Source organism: Ischnura elegans, chromosome 12 (genome assembly GCF_921293095.1).
Source record: "Ischnura elegans chromosome 12, ioIscEleg1.1, whole genome shotgun sequence".
NCBI lineage: Eukaryota > Metazoa > Arthropoda > Insecta > Odonata > Coenagrionidae > Ischnura > Ischnura elegans.
In genome coordinates, this window is record NC_060257.1 from 5,722,136 (window position 1) to 5,737,410 (window position 15,275).

The following is a 15,275-nucleotide window of genomic DNA, read 5'->3' on the forward strand; positions in this document are numbered from 1 at the left end:
TTATTTCACCTTTTTTAGCTATAAGCTTTGGTACAATTACCTTAAGCTACGTCGACGGCAGATCAAAGGACGTTGCATCACAGATCCTTCTTATGAAGATGTTAATAATGCCTTTGAAAGGGCATTGGTCTTCATGCACAAGGTAAGAGTTATTCTGATTCATTGAGTTCTTCCCATCCCCTTGAACTTATAACTTATTCTAAATATCTCTTCTGGTCCTTATTTTGCTGCTGGACTGCTGTTTCATGGCGAACTTCATCCTTTGGTGTATTTAACTTTGCACCCGTGCGCGTGACTGCGTACAAAGTCACTTGTTCCTGCAGTGCTTTGATATTCGTGGTCGCAGACCAGCGGCAAAATAAGGGTTTTTCACCCCAACAGTGGCTTAGTATAAGCACGACCCTCGCCACATGTGCCACAGTGTGGACATGTGACGTCAACATCTTGTTCGGTAAAACCCATCCCGAAGTTCGCTCTGAGAAAATGGCTTGGTGGTGTGACTGGTTATCATGCCTGACCGGCAATCGGGAGATCTGGGTTCGAATCCCGGCTAAGTCAAATATATTTTTTCATGGCGAACTTCATCCTTTGGTGTATTTAACACTAGAATGCCGGGAGGGTGTCATTTTGACACCCATGTTTTTATATGCATGTTACGTTGCAGATTAGTTTTATTTCGGAGTCGATAGTGTCAACTTTTGTTTAATACTGATTTTGTGCCCTAATATTTAAAAAAAACTTAATGTTTTAATAGAGTACCATTGAAGTAAAAAAATTTTTACAAAAAAACACTCCTCGAATGCGGCATCCATCGAAAAGATTGCGCTGAAACGTCGGAGGACGCATGAAAGTGTAATAAATACCTATATATAATCATTGAATACTTTTTTATAAGTATTTATTGTTCACTGTAATTGGTTAAATTTTATGTGCATAAAACAATTAAAATGAATATGACAGGATTGTTTTTCTTATTATTATTATTTTTAACTTTTTTCATCAATTTTTCGTCATAGAATGTAGAAGTGTGCTTCAAAAGACTAAAATTAAAATAAAACCATTGCGGCCATAAAACTACGAAATTTTTAAAAATAAAATACAAAAACTTCGTATGAAACAAAAAGAAATCGAATGCTTTTTCATACAGACTTACAAAAAGCTTCATCTAAGTAGTAGATTCTCTACATTCTGGCACTTTTGGTCTGTTTTGGCCGTAGGTTTACTGACTTTTCACTAAGCTTACAAAAAGCAACAGTTCTGTTTTCATTGCATTTTATCTATACTTGACAATCCCTTGTCAGTTCTGGATTTGGTTGCCAGATATTCGTTGACGCAATGTAAGGAAAAGCAAGCTATTCTGATAAATTTTGTAAAAATAATTAGGGGCATCTTTTGTGAAGTTATTTCCTTATATATATAATCCAGGAATTCAAAGTAACCAAGTCAAAAGTATTCTGGAAAGAAAAAACAGGCAATCGCCTGGTTCTAGTTCTGACGAAATATTTCCGCCCCATATGATCAATAATATCTACTTCAAAGTTTATCTCATTACAACACCTTACAGAGTCGGGCGATTTGTTAGAGTTGTTACTAATGTCAATATGAGGGCGAAGAGATCATAGAACAAGAACACATTTTTTTCTGTTTGCCCTGATGAACAGTAAGTGTTATGTCTCCATTTTTGTTCAATTTAGTTGATTATAACTCTTCCCGAGAAGCTTTTATTTCTCCAGGTATTTCCTTTCTTCCCTTATTTACGGTTCCTGAAAAGCAAGTACCCTTTTGTTTCTAGTAGAGCTAATAAAAGTGATGTGAAACAAATGCCAGTGGTTACATTCCTGCCCTTGCTCATGTAGGGTTGCATACGTTTCAATACAACATGATCTGAAACGCGATCGCCAGCTTTACGAGAGCCGTCCTTGACGCCTCTGGTCTATCTGGAAGTTAATGGAATCAGTTTACCAAATACATACTGTTCCTTATGCAGGCTTCCGCGGGTCGATGAGTATGAAGATATGTACGTCTCTTTCGGGTAATACACCGCGTGGGTCCATTGTTCTCGGACTAGAATGTAGACCCGAAAGAGACGTATCTTCAAATACATACTGTCTTTATATACTGCAAACCAGTATTTATACCCATACTTATCAGGCTTTGGTGCCATGAATTGCTTGAATGGACATCTAGGTTTGCTTAGAAACAGCTGTTCGCCTATGGTTATGTTAGGCCCAGGTTATGATTCCTCAGCATGGCCATCTCCTTCTTACGATCTTGAACAAGGAGTTGACGTCGCCTTGAAGTCTACCCAGCGCCCCTTCCACGTCGGCACACCATGTCACGACCACGCGCAATTTCTTTTCTGTCCGATAACCAGTGCAGATCCAGTAACTCAATCATGTGTATATGCGTATAGTAAAATAAATATGTGTATCTTTCGTGATTAAATTACTAAACTGCAATACAAAAAACACTGAAAATGACCGTGCTCACTATTTTCATCATTTTTGGATGATCTAAATTGCACCTCCTGTGCAACCCAATCATTGTCCGACTCAACATCTGCATCAGACCCTTTCTCCGACATGTCTCCAGAAATATCGTTTAGTATTGCAATACTTTGCTCCGTCGTAACACGTCTATGCAGTGCCATTATCAAGACAGAACTGCCGAAGCAAATCAAGCAGCAGGTCGTGACACACTAGCGACCCAGTCCGCCAAACACGCGTGCGAGCCAGGAAGCCGAACACAGAGACTCGGCAGCAGCTAACTGCATTGTTGTGCGCGTCACTTCACTGCAATGTTTCAGGGCAAGTAAGTGTCACCGCGGTAAAAAAAATTAGCTGGTTTCAAGGCGAATCATTTGCAAAAGGCAGCGGAATATACTTACCGTACGAGCTACTAAACTTTTGAAAAAAGTAGAATACAGCCGATGCTCATTGAAATTATGAAAAACAAACAATCATGAAGGTAATATACTATACTAAAATATACTATACTATACTATACATAAAGGTACTACACATGAAGATTATGTACTACACTATACTAATTTGACAAATAATTATCAAGCCGAATCCCACGAGACACCTAAACCGAAGAAAGAAATGATATTATATACTGGGTGTCAAAATGACACCCTCCGGCATTCAAGGTAAATTTGAATTTTTGAGACGAAAAAAATTAGGGGGGGGTATCCCTTTTACTGTCGTTTTGTTAAGATCTAAAATTGAATAAAAGTCACGAAAGATTTTTTTCTACAACACTCTCTAAGGGCCAGCTCCGTAAAAAATTACGCGTAGGGTGTCAAAATGACACCCTTCGGCATTCTAGGTTAGATGTGTTTTTTATGAGTTTTTTGAGGGGAGGGGTTTATGGGATATATATAGTGAGTGTGTTTATCTTTGTAGAAAACTTATTCACCAGCATTGCAGGTGACTTATTCTGCTCGATGAAGTTCAGAGAGATGGTTTCAACCATCTTCTATGAACATGCGTCTACCTCCGCCTATCACATATGCCTGACTCCAACAAATGTGCATAAAAGATGCTGGAAACCACCAGCCTGCACTCCGTCAGCTAGCAGAAGGCAGCTGCTATGCCAGCGACACTGTTGTTTGCAAAATGGACACACACAATGCTTATCTGGTAAACCTCTCCGCTGAATCTTCACCAAATTGTGAAAGCCAGACCAGAGAATGACACTCAGGAACTGTTCTAATGTTTTCAGCTGTGTCAATATCTCCCCTCTCTTCAGAGTTTCCTGTTTTTTATTATAAAATAATGATGGACTGGTGTAATGAGGACATTTTTTTTCATTATAACTGATCAATCTCTTCCACCTATCAAATTCTAATAGTGTACTCCTGTTTCAGCTTGTGGTGTTTGACCCTGTTTCAATGGGATGTTTGAGTGCTCACTCTCTACAACTATCTCAGTGCTTGTAAAAATACTCTCCTCATGCCAAGCACTCTGGAGAGGGGCCTTGCCAGGAGTTTTAGGTAAACATTGCAGACTTGCAATGCTACCTGTAATTTTGGGGTGTTTTTATTTTTACAGATGCCTCGGATATGGCTGGACTACTGTCAGCTCCTTGTGGACCAGAAGAGAGTCACCCGAACACGGCAGGTGTTTGATCGCTCTTTGCGGGCACTTCCGGTGACGCAACACCACAGAATTTGGCCTCTCTATCTGGAATTTGTCCGATCGCACCACTCACATGAAACTGCTGTGCGTGTGTTTCGCCGATATCTGAAGGTAAGAACACAAGCAGATTACGAACAGATAACCGACCCGTAAATTGACCGCGAACCTGAGCCATCGCATCCTGTTCATCGATTGCAAATGTTCAAGTGAACACGAGATCCCAAATGAGCGCCCTATGAAGAATGAATACCCTCTGAAAAAAGAATACCCTCCGAAAAAAGAAAACCCTCCGAAAAAAGAATGCCCTCCGAGAAAAGAATACGCTCCGCAAAATGAACGCCGTGGGGAAAAGAACTGCCTCCTAGAAATGAATACTCTGAGAAAAAGAACAGCTAAAACGAACCTAACATTTTGAACACCCATTTGAACCGTTCGGGAGCTATCCTGTTCATTTTCGTGGACGGAGGGGAATGGTAGAGAAAGAAGGGAAGGGGCTCGGTCGTCTATGGCGCACTTCGGTGGCCTTTGATGGTCTGCATCTTACCCACCACCTGTTGTAGCTACCACGCACTTGATGGAGTAAGCTGCAGTTCAAAATACCTCTTGGTGAGGATACCTGTTGGACCGAATACGCCGCACGTGTGCAGTGCAGTCATGAACAGTGAACTGGGAGTTTTAGAGAACTGTTCATTTTATAACCAGTTCATTTCAGTGAGCAGTTCCTTTTGGCAGTTCGGTTCTTTTTGACCCATCTCTATACACAATGCCTTAACATCCTTCACCTCTTGCTCTATCCTCATATCATCTGTGGCATATCTGAGCCGTTCTTTCCTTCCACCGGCCCTTCAACGAAATTTTTCTATAGACCATCATGTCCCATGATGTGGCTTATTAAATTGTCCCATCTTCTATCTACGGAAAATCATAGGGATTTTCTTCTCCATAGAAAAATCTTTCCTTTCTGTTGAAACATTAAATTATGGTTTCTGTTAGAGATGGGTCGAATAGCAGATTTCTCGAATTCGAATATCGAATTCGAATATTAAATCATTGCTCGAATATTCGAATACCTCGAATACTAAATGATGAATGCTGGAATGTTTGACTCGGTTGCCTATGCAGCAGGCAACACAAGATTTTGGGGAGTAATTTTGATTTCCTTTAAATGATTCGAACAGGAATTTAGCTGATTAATGAATATTTTAATTTTATGGAAACAATTGGGCATATCATTAATTCAACTAACATCGCTTTACCCCCACTTCTGCTGCCAAGTGCTAGCTGGCAATCTGAGGCATTTTGCAAAATACAAGCTCTATTTCACCGGATTTTCTTCAATTATTTTCAGTCCATCTTTGGGAGTTCTCACGAGATAAGAAGATGAATTGTAATTGCTATCAGGGAGAAACCAAATATTCTGAGAAAATATCCCTTTGTATGGGACTGTAACAATAAAGATTTATAGCACCACTCATTAATTGTAACTTGATATATGCTTTCGGAAAAAAATACCGCATCAACTTCCGAGAAGCTCTGCTGCTCATATCGAGTTTCGCCAGAATGCTAAGTCTCCGTCGTATTTTGACATTTATTTCTTTGCGTAAAATGCTTAAATAAACTCAGAAATACATCGTGTTTGGTCTTATTCTTTTTGAAATTACGCGCACATTACTAATATTTCAATTCAATAAAGGTGTAACATCAATTGACGAAAGTCATTCTTAGACACCTTTTGTGCTAATAGATGACTCATGCAGCGGTTGACCTCCACAGAAATGGGGAACTTCGAAGCTGGTAGGAAAAAAAAGGTCAGTGGGGGAAAAAAGGGAGGGCCCGAAACACGTTTCTATTGTTCTCGTGTAACTTGGTATTTTTTCGAAGCTAAGGTCTTCGTAATATGATCCCTGCGCGAGCTGTGACCTTTTTTTATTTCGAAGAAGAGGAAAGCCTCAGAGGGGGGGGGAGGGGCTAGTGCTGAATGGAGAGGGATACCGGATCTTGGGAAATGCGCTAATGTAAGTATCCCAAGTTACTCACACAGCAGTTGACATCCAGAATTGGGGAACTTCGAAGCAGGTAGCCAGAAAAAGGTCAGTGGGAAAGAAAAGGGGGGAGGGCGTGAAACACGTTTTTATTGTTCTCGTAACTCGATATTTTTTTCGAAGCAGGGGTCTTCGTAATGAGATCCCTGCTTGAACTGGGACCTTTTGTTTGATTTCGGAGAAGAGGAAAGCGTCAGAGAGGGTGAGGCGAGTGCTGAATGGAGGGGGATAGCGGATCGTGGGAAATGCCCTAAGGTTGCTATCCCACGGCACTGAGGTTCTCCTAGTGGGGGGAATCGGGGATTTTCGGATTTTTTCACCCGACCATTTTCGGTTCCCCTCGTCGAACTCTTTTCTCCGCTAAAATCCACGAATTTGATGTAATTCGTCAACTTGCGTAAAACGGCGCTGCGAGAACTAAATGACTACAGTTCTCTACATTTTTCCGAGTCAACTACCAACGACGTGCGTGCGACAGTGTATGACGCGAAATTCAAAGTATTCGAGGTATTCGAGGCGGTACTTTTCGCATAACTATTCGAAACCTCGAATATCGAATACTTTCTAATATTCGAGGTATTCGAGTATTCGCGGATACTATTCGCACATCTCTAGTTTCTGTAGTAGTGGCCCGCATTGCCCTTATGACGGCATTGGTGTTTCCCTATCCCTATCTCCACCCATCCCTATCCTGTTCCCTGGAGGCATCGTCTGGCTCTCATCATAGGAGGTGCCTCCTATCCTTTCTTCTTCCTTCGTCCTTCCCTTCCTGAGGTGTGCTGGTGAAAAGTCTTGGACTTACAGACCTAGCCTTCAGGAGTGAAACCACCCAAGCCTGCCCTGGACACTCATTTCTGCTGTCCCCCTACCCTGATTGTGTGTCAGTCATACACCAGTGGCCTATTCTGGTGTGACCTCTACGCTCACCTAACTAGCCTGTGGGTTGGTTCACTGAGTGAGAAAAACTTCTGATTCGAGGGTTTGTGGGGGTGACTCTCATCTCATATTTATGAGATTACATACGAGGGTTGTTCAATATGAAAATCGTTAGACTTTCCAAAAGATTGCACTCTTTTTGTCAAAATTTAATTTTTCACAGAAAGTAGCACTCTTGACTAGTCATCTGTATTCATACCATTGTTTCATTGCTGTTGCTGATTGTAGTGAACAACAACTTTCATTTGTTTGGAAAAATGGATAAAAGTGAGATTCCTGCGGTGATAAAACGGTTGTTTTTAAAAGGGTTAATGCCTAAAGAAATCAAATCTGAAATGTATGAAGTTCATGTCACATATTTTCTTGTTTTTGCAACTATTTACAATTGGGTAAATGAATTAAAATGTGGCCATACATCCAAAAAATGAACATCGTCTTGGGTGCCCTGTGGAAGTGTTTACCCCCGAAATGATTGACAAAATCCATGATATGGTTTTAAGTGACAGACTAATCAAAGTGCGTGATATAGTTGAGGCCACAGGCATATCGCAGTTCACAATTGCTTTAAGTTTGCACGAAAAATTGAGTGTGAAAAAAATCTCTGCAATATGGCTTCCGCATTTGCTCACAGTGAAGAATAAACGAAATCTTGTGGTCAACTCCGAGGCTGTTTTGGCACCTTTCCGCCACAATTCTGAGGATTTTTCACGTCAATACAGAGCTTTTGATGAAATATGGGTCCATCGCTACCCTACAGAGACAATAACAGTCGAAACAATAGAATTTTGAAGGTGAACGGGCTCCAAAGCAGGCAAGATGGTGAAATGGGTCAGTCAGGTCACGGCAACGACATTTTGGAATGCATGTGGAATAATATGCATCGATTACTTGAAAAAGAGAAGAGCGATAAAGGAGAGTATAATGCCTCGTTATTGGACGAGTTGATGGTATAAGTTTCGAAAAGCGCCCTAGGAAAACCTGCAGTGGTGTAACCACGTACAGTACACCAAGGGCATAGACAGGATCAAAACTAAAAGGGGGCATTTGAAACAGATAGAGTTCTTCTTTCAACAACAAAATCCACGGTTGCACACCATTTCAGTTGTATTGGCCAAAATTACGGAATTAATTTTTCAACTGTTGCAAAACTTTACGTATGCACAAGATTTGACCACCAATGACTTTTTCTCATTTCCCAACTTCAATTAATAGCCTGGTGGACAAATGCTTATATCCAAGGAGTAGGTCATAGCCCAAAATAATGCCTGTTTTGAGGAGATCCCGAAATTCTACCTTATGGATGGCTTAAAATGCTTGGAAAAATGCCAAAAAAATTTATAGAGCTGAAAGAAGGCAAAGTTGAAAAATATAAAAAAGTTGACGCAAAATAAGTTGTTTTTATACCTTTTTATAATGACTTATTGAACGACCCTCGTATATTAACAATTACTTTCTTTGCAGCTCTGTCCTGAAGATTCTGAGGACTACATTGAGTATTTAATATCAATTGGACGACTTGATGAAGCAGCTGTAAAGTTGGCGTCAATCGTCAACCGTGAGGAGTTTGTGTCTAAGCACGGGAAATCCAACCATCAGCTGTGGAATGAGCTCTGCGAACTTATCTCCAAAAATCCAGACAAAGTTAGGTGAGGAAATCATGAACTATTGGGAAGTGATAAGGGTCGCAAATGATCCCCTTTTTCTCGTAGTCAATGTTAGAACGTGGTCCTTTGCCTTGTTGTGTAAGGGGGAATTTTGATGTTTAAACTGCAAATCTTCACCACTTTGGTTAATATCAGTGTCTTCTATTAAAGATATAATGGGAGTCTTTTGGTGTGGCAAGTCTTCCAAAAAGATTTTTCAGGGACACTTTGCCAAAATCAAATGGCGTAAGTCAATATTTCTCCAATGAGATTAATTATATACAGCTGCATGTGTTTTTACAACTAGTACCCCACAGAGCAAAAGGTAGCTCTGTAAAAAATTATGCTTGCATACACCTTAAGTAAGTTTGCCAAATATGAGCTACAAATAATCATATGAAAATGAAACAATGTTTAAAGAAACAAACTTTTTTTAGGAGATAAACTGAGTGTTTCACACGTGTATCTGCTACTGGTGGTCATTTTGGTATCAGGAATGGGGAATAGTTGTCATGATCTTTGAAGTGTGAAATTAGAATCATTCAGTTTAGGAACCTGACGTAACCTTTCTTTCCTTTCACTCTTGCTCTTGTTTTGATTCCCTCAATGGCTCCTCAAATGAGGAAGCCTGGGGGTGATGACATCTTTTTATCAACACTCATATTTTAACATTAATTTTCTTTGCCCTATTACTTAGGTAATTCTTATCAGGTATGTTTTTAAGAAATAGAATACTTTTTATACATAATTTCTTCAGAAGTGCTGGTCCAAAAATGTTTAACACATGACTAAGATTCTTTTACTTAAGTTCATGCAGCACAACTCTAAACATTTATAAACTTGCATGTCCAAAATCTTATTTACTAATAGAAATTGAATTTTGTGATTATTCACTTCGGAGGGACTCTTTTCAAATTACATATGTATTTTTGTAATTTATTTTTTTTGCAAATTTTAATTGGCAAAATTAAGGAATATTTTTCCACGCTCTAGTAATTATACTAGTATTTGTATTTATGGCCCTTATGTGTTTGTAAATATTGTATTTTTTAATATCCAAATTCTTTTCAGGTCCTTATGTGTAGATGCAATCATAAGGGGTGGCCTCCGTCGATACACTGACCAGTTGGGTCACCTCTGGAATTCCTTGGCCGATTATTATGTTCGAAGTGGTTTGTTTGAACGAGTAAGTCCAGTGATTTCTTTTTTAATTTTACGTTTTATTCTTTTCTGTCCATTTAAGCTTCATGACTTATCCTATTGTTATTGATAATGTGATATGTGCTTATTTTCTGTCTTGTTTTAATTATAATTTTTTATCCATCCTGATATTTTTAGGCCAGGGACATCTATGAGGAAGCCATACAAACGGTCACGACTGTCCGGGATTTTACTCAAGTGTTTGATGCGTATGCTCAGTTCGAGGAACTTAGTCTAACTCGTCGCATGGAAGAAGTTTCTGAGAAGCCTATTTCCACAGAAGAAGGTAATGGTTGCAATATTTCATAGATTAGCTCAGAGCTTCTTTCTGATGTACATAAATTTTAAGATCATTAGAAGTTTATAGATAGTTTTTTGATCCTTTTTTCATCCCTCATCCATTTTGCACCATCACTCTCATATTTTCCCCCCTATTCCTCTCACCATCCGATGAAATGTACCATTCTTTGTTATTTATTTGTAAATACTATTGAATATTTTTTGTTCATTATTGGTTACGTTGCTCAATATTGTTAAATTGTTTCTCCTGTTATTGTAGTCCTCTGTAATTGGCCTCGTGCTGTTTTTGGACCGGATTAAATAAATACATAAATAGAGCTAGTGAAAATTGGTTTAGGCATATAATTTTACTCTTTGTCATTTAATAATTACCTGCATTAACCACCATTAACCATAGATTTTTGATGTGTTAGTTGGTTTTCCTTGAAGAATATTGAAATCTTAAATTTCAATGATATCCTGACATCATTTCTGTTATCATTTGTCATTTTAACTTAAAGATCAAGTTATTAGAAGTCAGTTGAGCTGAGATAATGTTTCAGCGTTTTATTACAAGCCGGTCGAAGCTATCAACTTTTCCCTTCGTATAGCTTGGTAACCTGGCAGAGGATAAAAAAATTAGAAAGTCACAGGTCTATTAATTTTTCAAACTCTACCACCATTGATAAGTAGAGAAATTGGTGACTGGTCCCTTTGTTACTTGCGACTGGTTACAAATTTCAAAAAGTGCCAATTGGTGTGGGCCGTGCTCATTTTTCTTTATTACTCATCCGCTCTGCCCTGCTCACTTTTGCAGACGAAGTGGAGTTGGAGCTGAGGCTGGCGAGGTTTGAGCACCTCATGGAAAGGCGACTGCTCTTGCTCAACTCAGTCCTGCTCCGCCAGAATCCACACAATGTGCACGAGTGGCACAAGAGGGTGAAGCTGTTCCAAGGGAAACCTCACGAGGTGAGATACATTCGTGCTCCACCTACGTATTGGTAATTCATCAACATAGTCAGGGCTAACGGGGATTTTACTCTCATCATCATCATTTGTCAACCATAATGCTAAGATTGGTTTGACGTAGCTCTCCACTCCTCTCTCTCTTATCAACTAGCCTTTTCATAGCGATGTATTTCTTCTCTTTTACGTCCTTTGTAACTCATTGTCCTATGTAACTCATTCGGGGCCGTCCCTTGCCCATCTTCCCTTCCACCTGTCCTTTGAACCATTGTCTTCATCAGGCCATCATGCATCACAGTGGCGTAACTATGGGGGGGATGTGGGGGATAGATCCCCCCCCCCAAATCCTTAGAGAAACAAATAAATATTTAAAGATATTGTCTAGTTTTGAATTATAATAACTGGATCTGCTTTAAGTTAATTTTTAAGTGACAAAAAGATGTAAAATGTATTTCGGTCATTTCTCTAAAATTTTCCCGTTGCCTGGGTGCACCTCTTACCACTCATTACTTACTTGTACTATCGATTTTTATCTTCATCATTCTTCAGTGGCGCCACATTATGAATGCTTCCGCTCATGACTTCTATACTGCTGTTAACATCCAACCATAACTTCTATACCAAAACATGCTTTATGTGTGGGACTTGATTGTTTCCTCCTCGTATTCTCAGCTATGAGCAGATTAGTAGGTAGTTTCCTCGCCTCTATACATGTATTTTTTTAGAATCTGAAAAGTGTATCTATACTCCTAATTATAACTGAGCCCAGGTACATAATTTTGGTTCTTTACCCATCTCTGACTGAATATAATATGATTGTTTTTTTTTTTGTGCAGATCATAAACACTTACACTGAAGCTGTGCAGACTGTTGATCCTCAGTTAGCTGTCGGAAAGCTTCATTCGTTGTGGGCTGCATTTGCGCGGTTCTACGAGGACAATGGGCAAATTGAAGACGCCCGCATCGTCCTCGAGAAAGCGACTCATGTTACGTATCAGAAAGTGGATGACTTGGCATCCATTTGGTGTCAGTGGGCAGAAATGGAGATCCGTAATGAGTGAGTACCTAATCGTCTTGGTGATGGATGGTGAATTCACTCTGTGATGCATGTAATCAAGCATTAAAACAAGCAGCATTGTGGATAGGAGATGAGTATTTTCAAGATCTTTTGCATTAGTAGTCAAATCATGTAACGTCATGTAGAACCTGTGCCTATGGCCATTTTGAAATTACTCATATTAAACACGAGAACTTCTTATGATGCTATATGATGCTAGCAGGGCTCTAATGAACTCTGCTTTTTTTCTAATCCTTTTCTTAATCATCAGTCGTACTCCCCTTTGTATATTACTCATTTATCAATTGCTTTCACTGTGTAAAGGTTATATATATTCCAACATGTAGCCATTTGCATTCCAGCAGCAAAGTGGGTTTTACTCATACAATGAATGTATCTTTTTTTGACAGGAACTATGAGGAGGCAGTTCGTCTGATGCAGAGGGCAACAGCTCCCCCTCCACGGAAAGTTGCGTATCATGATGAAACAGAAACAGTGCAAGCAAGGTTGTACAAATCTTTGAAAGTGTGGTCCATGTACGCAGATCTGGAGGAGAGCTTTGGAACCTTCAAGGTAAGGTCCTTTTGATTTAATATGCATAGAACAAGCTGGTGGTTATTGTTAAATACACGGATTGATTTGTATGTGTGTTGGTCAAATTATCAATGGTTCGCATTCATGCGATTTGTGTTCTTCTTTTGTTTGTTGTGATGTTGATGTTGTTTATTCGATGTTTGTATTGTTATCTGTGATTGTATTTGTGGAGTCTGAGGAAGTGGATGAATAAAAGAGGACCAGAATAAGTTTCAACAGATTATGAGACTTAAGCGATCGGAAGAAAGAAAGTCAAGGAAGTAAAGCGAAAGAAAGTAAGCGAAGTCGGAAAAAGTGATAAGGTGAAGTGAGCGACGCCGAAGCTGATAAGTAGAAATCGTCGAAATGGCAGAGGACGAAGCGGTACGAAAGTACTTGAAATTAGATAAAACGAATTATTTTTCGTGGTCGCTGACTACTAAAGCAATACTCTGTCAAAGGGGATGTTGGGAAGCCGTCTCCCCAGGGTATTTGCAAGAAGGCGATGCCGATGAGACTGACACCTTCTCATCGGAAGAGGTAAAGAAGAATGATCGGGCATTATCTCTCATACTATTAACTTTCAATTCTAAAACAATAGATTTTGTTGGCGATATTAATGTCGCACAATTTATGTGGCGCAAATTAGAAAAATTGTACACCAAGGCTGGACCCATTAACCAAACTCTATTACTTCGAAAGTTGATTTCCATCAAGAAAGAAGAGGATGAGCGTATGGAAGACTATTTTGCAAAATTTTTTAATTTAAACAGGAGATTGAAGGCATCCAAGGCTAATTTTGACGATAAAATAATAGCAAGATTTATCATCAGTGGTCTTCCGATTGAGAAATATGAAGTACTTATCACCACAATAGACCAGGGAGAAAATATAGATCTAGAAGAAGTTATGGCAAGATTAATGGCCGAAGAGGCAAGAAGGGAGAGCCACAAGTCCTTAAATAAAAATAACGAAGATACCGGTGACGTCACTGCTCTAGCGTCTAGACTAGATAGAAGTATTAACTTTGGAAGCAGGAGAGGCTGGAATAATGATTTGAGGGGAGGCCGGAGGAACTATTTTAGAGGAGAAGATGATGAGAATGCTAATTTTAATGGAAGAAGGTTTGTATGCTTTGCAAGCAAAGAGCCAGGGCATATTGCTCGTGAATGCCCATATTTTGAGGAAGGAAAGACATTTCATAAAAAGGGTAGGAAGTACCAATCACCGAAAAGAGTAGCAAGATCTGCAGATGGAATCATATTCTAGCTCAAGTAATGTAAGTGAGAGTGAATTTGAAGAAGAAAGGCAACAAAAAAGGAAGGGTACAGTAAAGAAAGCATCAATGAAAACCATTACGGCAAAGGCTCTCATAGCAAGCATAGACACTTCAATAAAGACTTCGCCTCTGGTGAAGAAACATGAGTTGGAGGAGACTAGTCGACAGCTTAAGGAGAGGGAGTCTAAGGCTGAAGTGTTGAGAAGTGAGCTACAAAGTCTTGCTGAGCAGCTGAATGACCTTCAGGAGGAGCTTAAGCGGTCTGAGGAGGACTTGGCACGTGAGCATGGTGATCAGGAAGCATTGGAGAGGGCATTGGATGTGGAGCGTTGCCGTAGTGAGAAGCTGTTGGTTAGGCTGCAGTCGGAAGTGGAGCGTAGGGAGGAAATGGAGCTACGTGTGGCGGCTGTGCGCCAGGAGAGGGAGCTGGTAGCGAGGCACAAGAGGGAACGTAAGGAGGAGGTGGAAGATGAAGCTAAACAAGGCAGTGAAGCACTCAAGGCAGCGCAAGCAGAATTGGACTTGAGACGCACTGAATTAGAGGAGATGTCAAAGAAGGTGCATGAACTTGAGGCCAGGCTAGAAGACCAACAGGCGCACCATAAATCTATCTTTGAACTGGAAGCTCAGCTCACAGAAAAGAATAAGAGCATCAGAGTTCTTAAGCAACGGCTGGAGGACCGGAAGAAAACTCCCCAACGTGAACTCAGATACACTGGTGGTCAGTCGTTTGATGGTAGTGGGAACATCTCCGAGGGTGAGTCGCTTGCAGGGGGAAATTCTACATTCCCATTAGCTCCTGTCTTTGACATCGGTGCGGAAGGTGGGAAAATGGAAAAGTCTTGGTGGAGCAGTTAGCTGGAGGAGTAAGAAGCAGACATCTGTGAGTCTGCCTATCATGGAAGCAGAGTACATAGCCCTAAGTGAAGTGTCAAGGGATGTCACCTGGATCTGTAGATTAATTGAAGACCTTGGACTCGAATATCTCTGATAGCAAAACCTATTACTATCCATGTGGACAACCAGGGAGCTATTGCGATTGCTGAGAATTGCATTGTATCCGAGAGGTCCAAACACATAGGCATCAAAAATAATTTTATAATTCTGGTGCATGTTAATTCTAAGTCAAACCGTGCTGACATTTTTACGAAAGTTTTG

At 40.0% G+C, this 15,275-nt stretch overlaps 1 protein-coding gene across 1 annotated transcript in view; it reads left to right on the plus strand.

The window, feature by feature from the left end:
• Positions 1–15,275, plus strand: part of LOC124169805 (pre-mRNA-splicing factor syf1 homolog) — a 32,360-nt gene that overhangs the window by 1,111 nt on the left and 15,974 nt on the right. The window contains exons 3-10 of the mRNA XM_046548568.1: positions 19–142; positions 4,056–4,253; positions 8,582–8,766; positions 9,835–9,949; positions 10,102–10,249; positions 11,060–11,211; positions 12,045–12,265; positions 12,676–12,838. Of these exons, the coding sequence (XP_046404524.1) occupies positions 19–142; positions 4,056–4,253; positions 8,582–8,766; positions 9,835–9,949; positions 10,102–10,249; positions 11,060–11,211; positions 12,045–12,265; positions 12,676–12,838 (1,306 nt within the window). The remainder of the gene's footprint in view (positions 1–18; positions 143–4,055; positions 4,254–8,581; positions 8,767–9,834; positions 9,950–10,101; positions 10,250–11,059; positions 11,212–12,044; positions 12,266–12,675; positions 12,839–15,275) is intronic.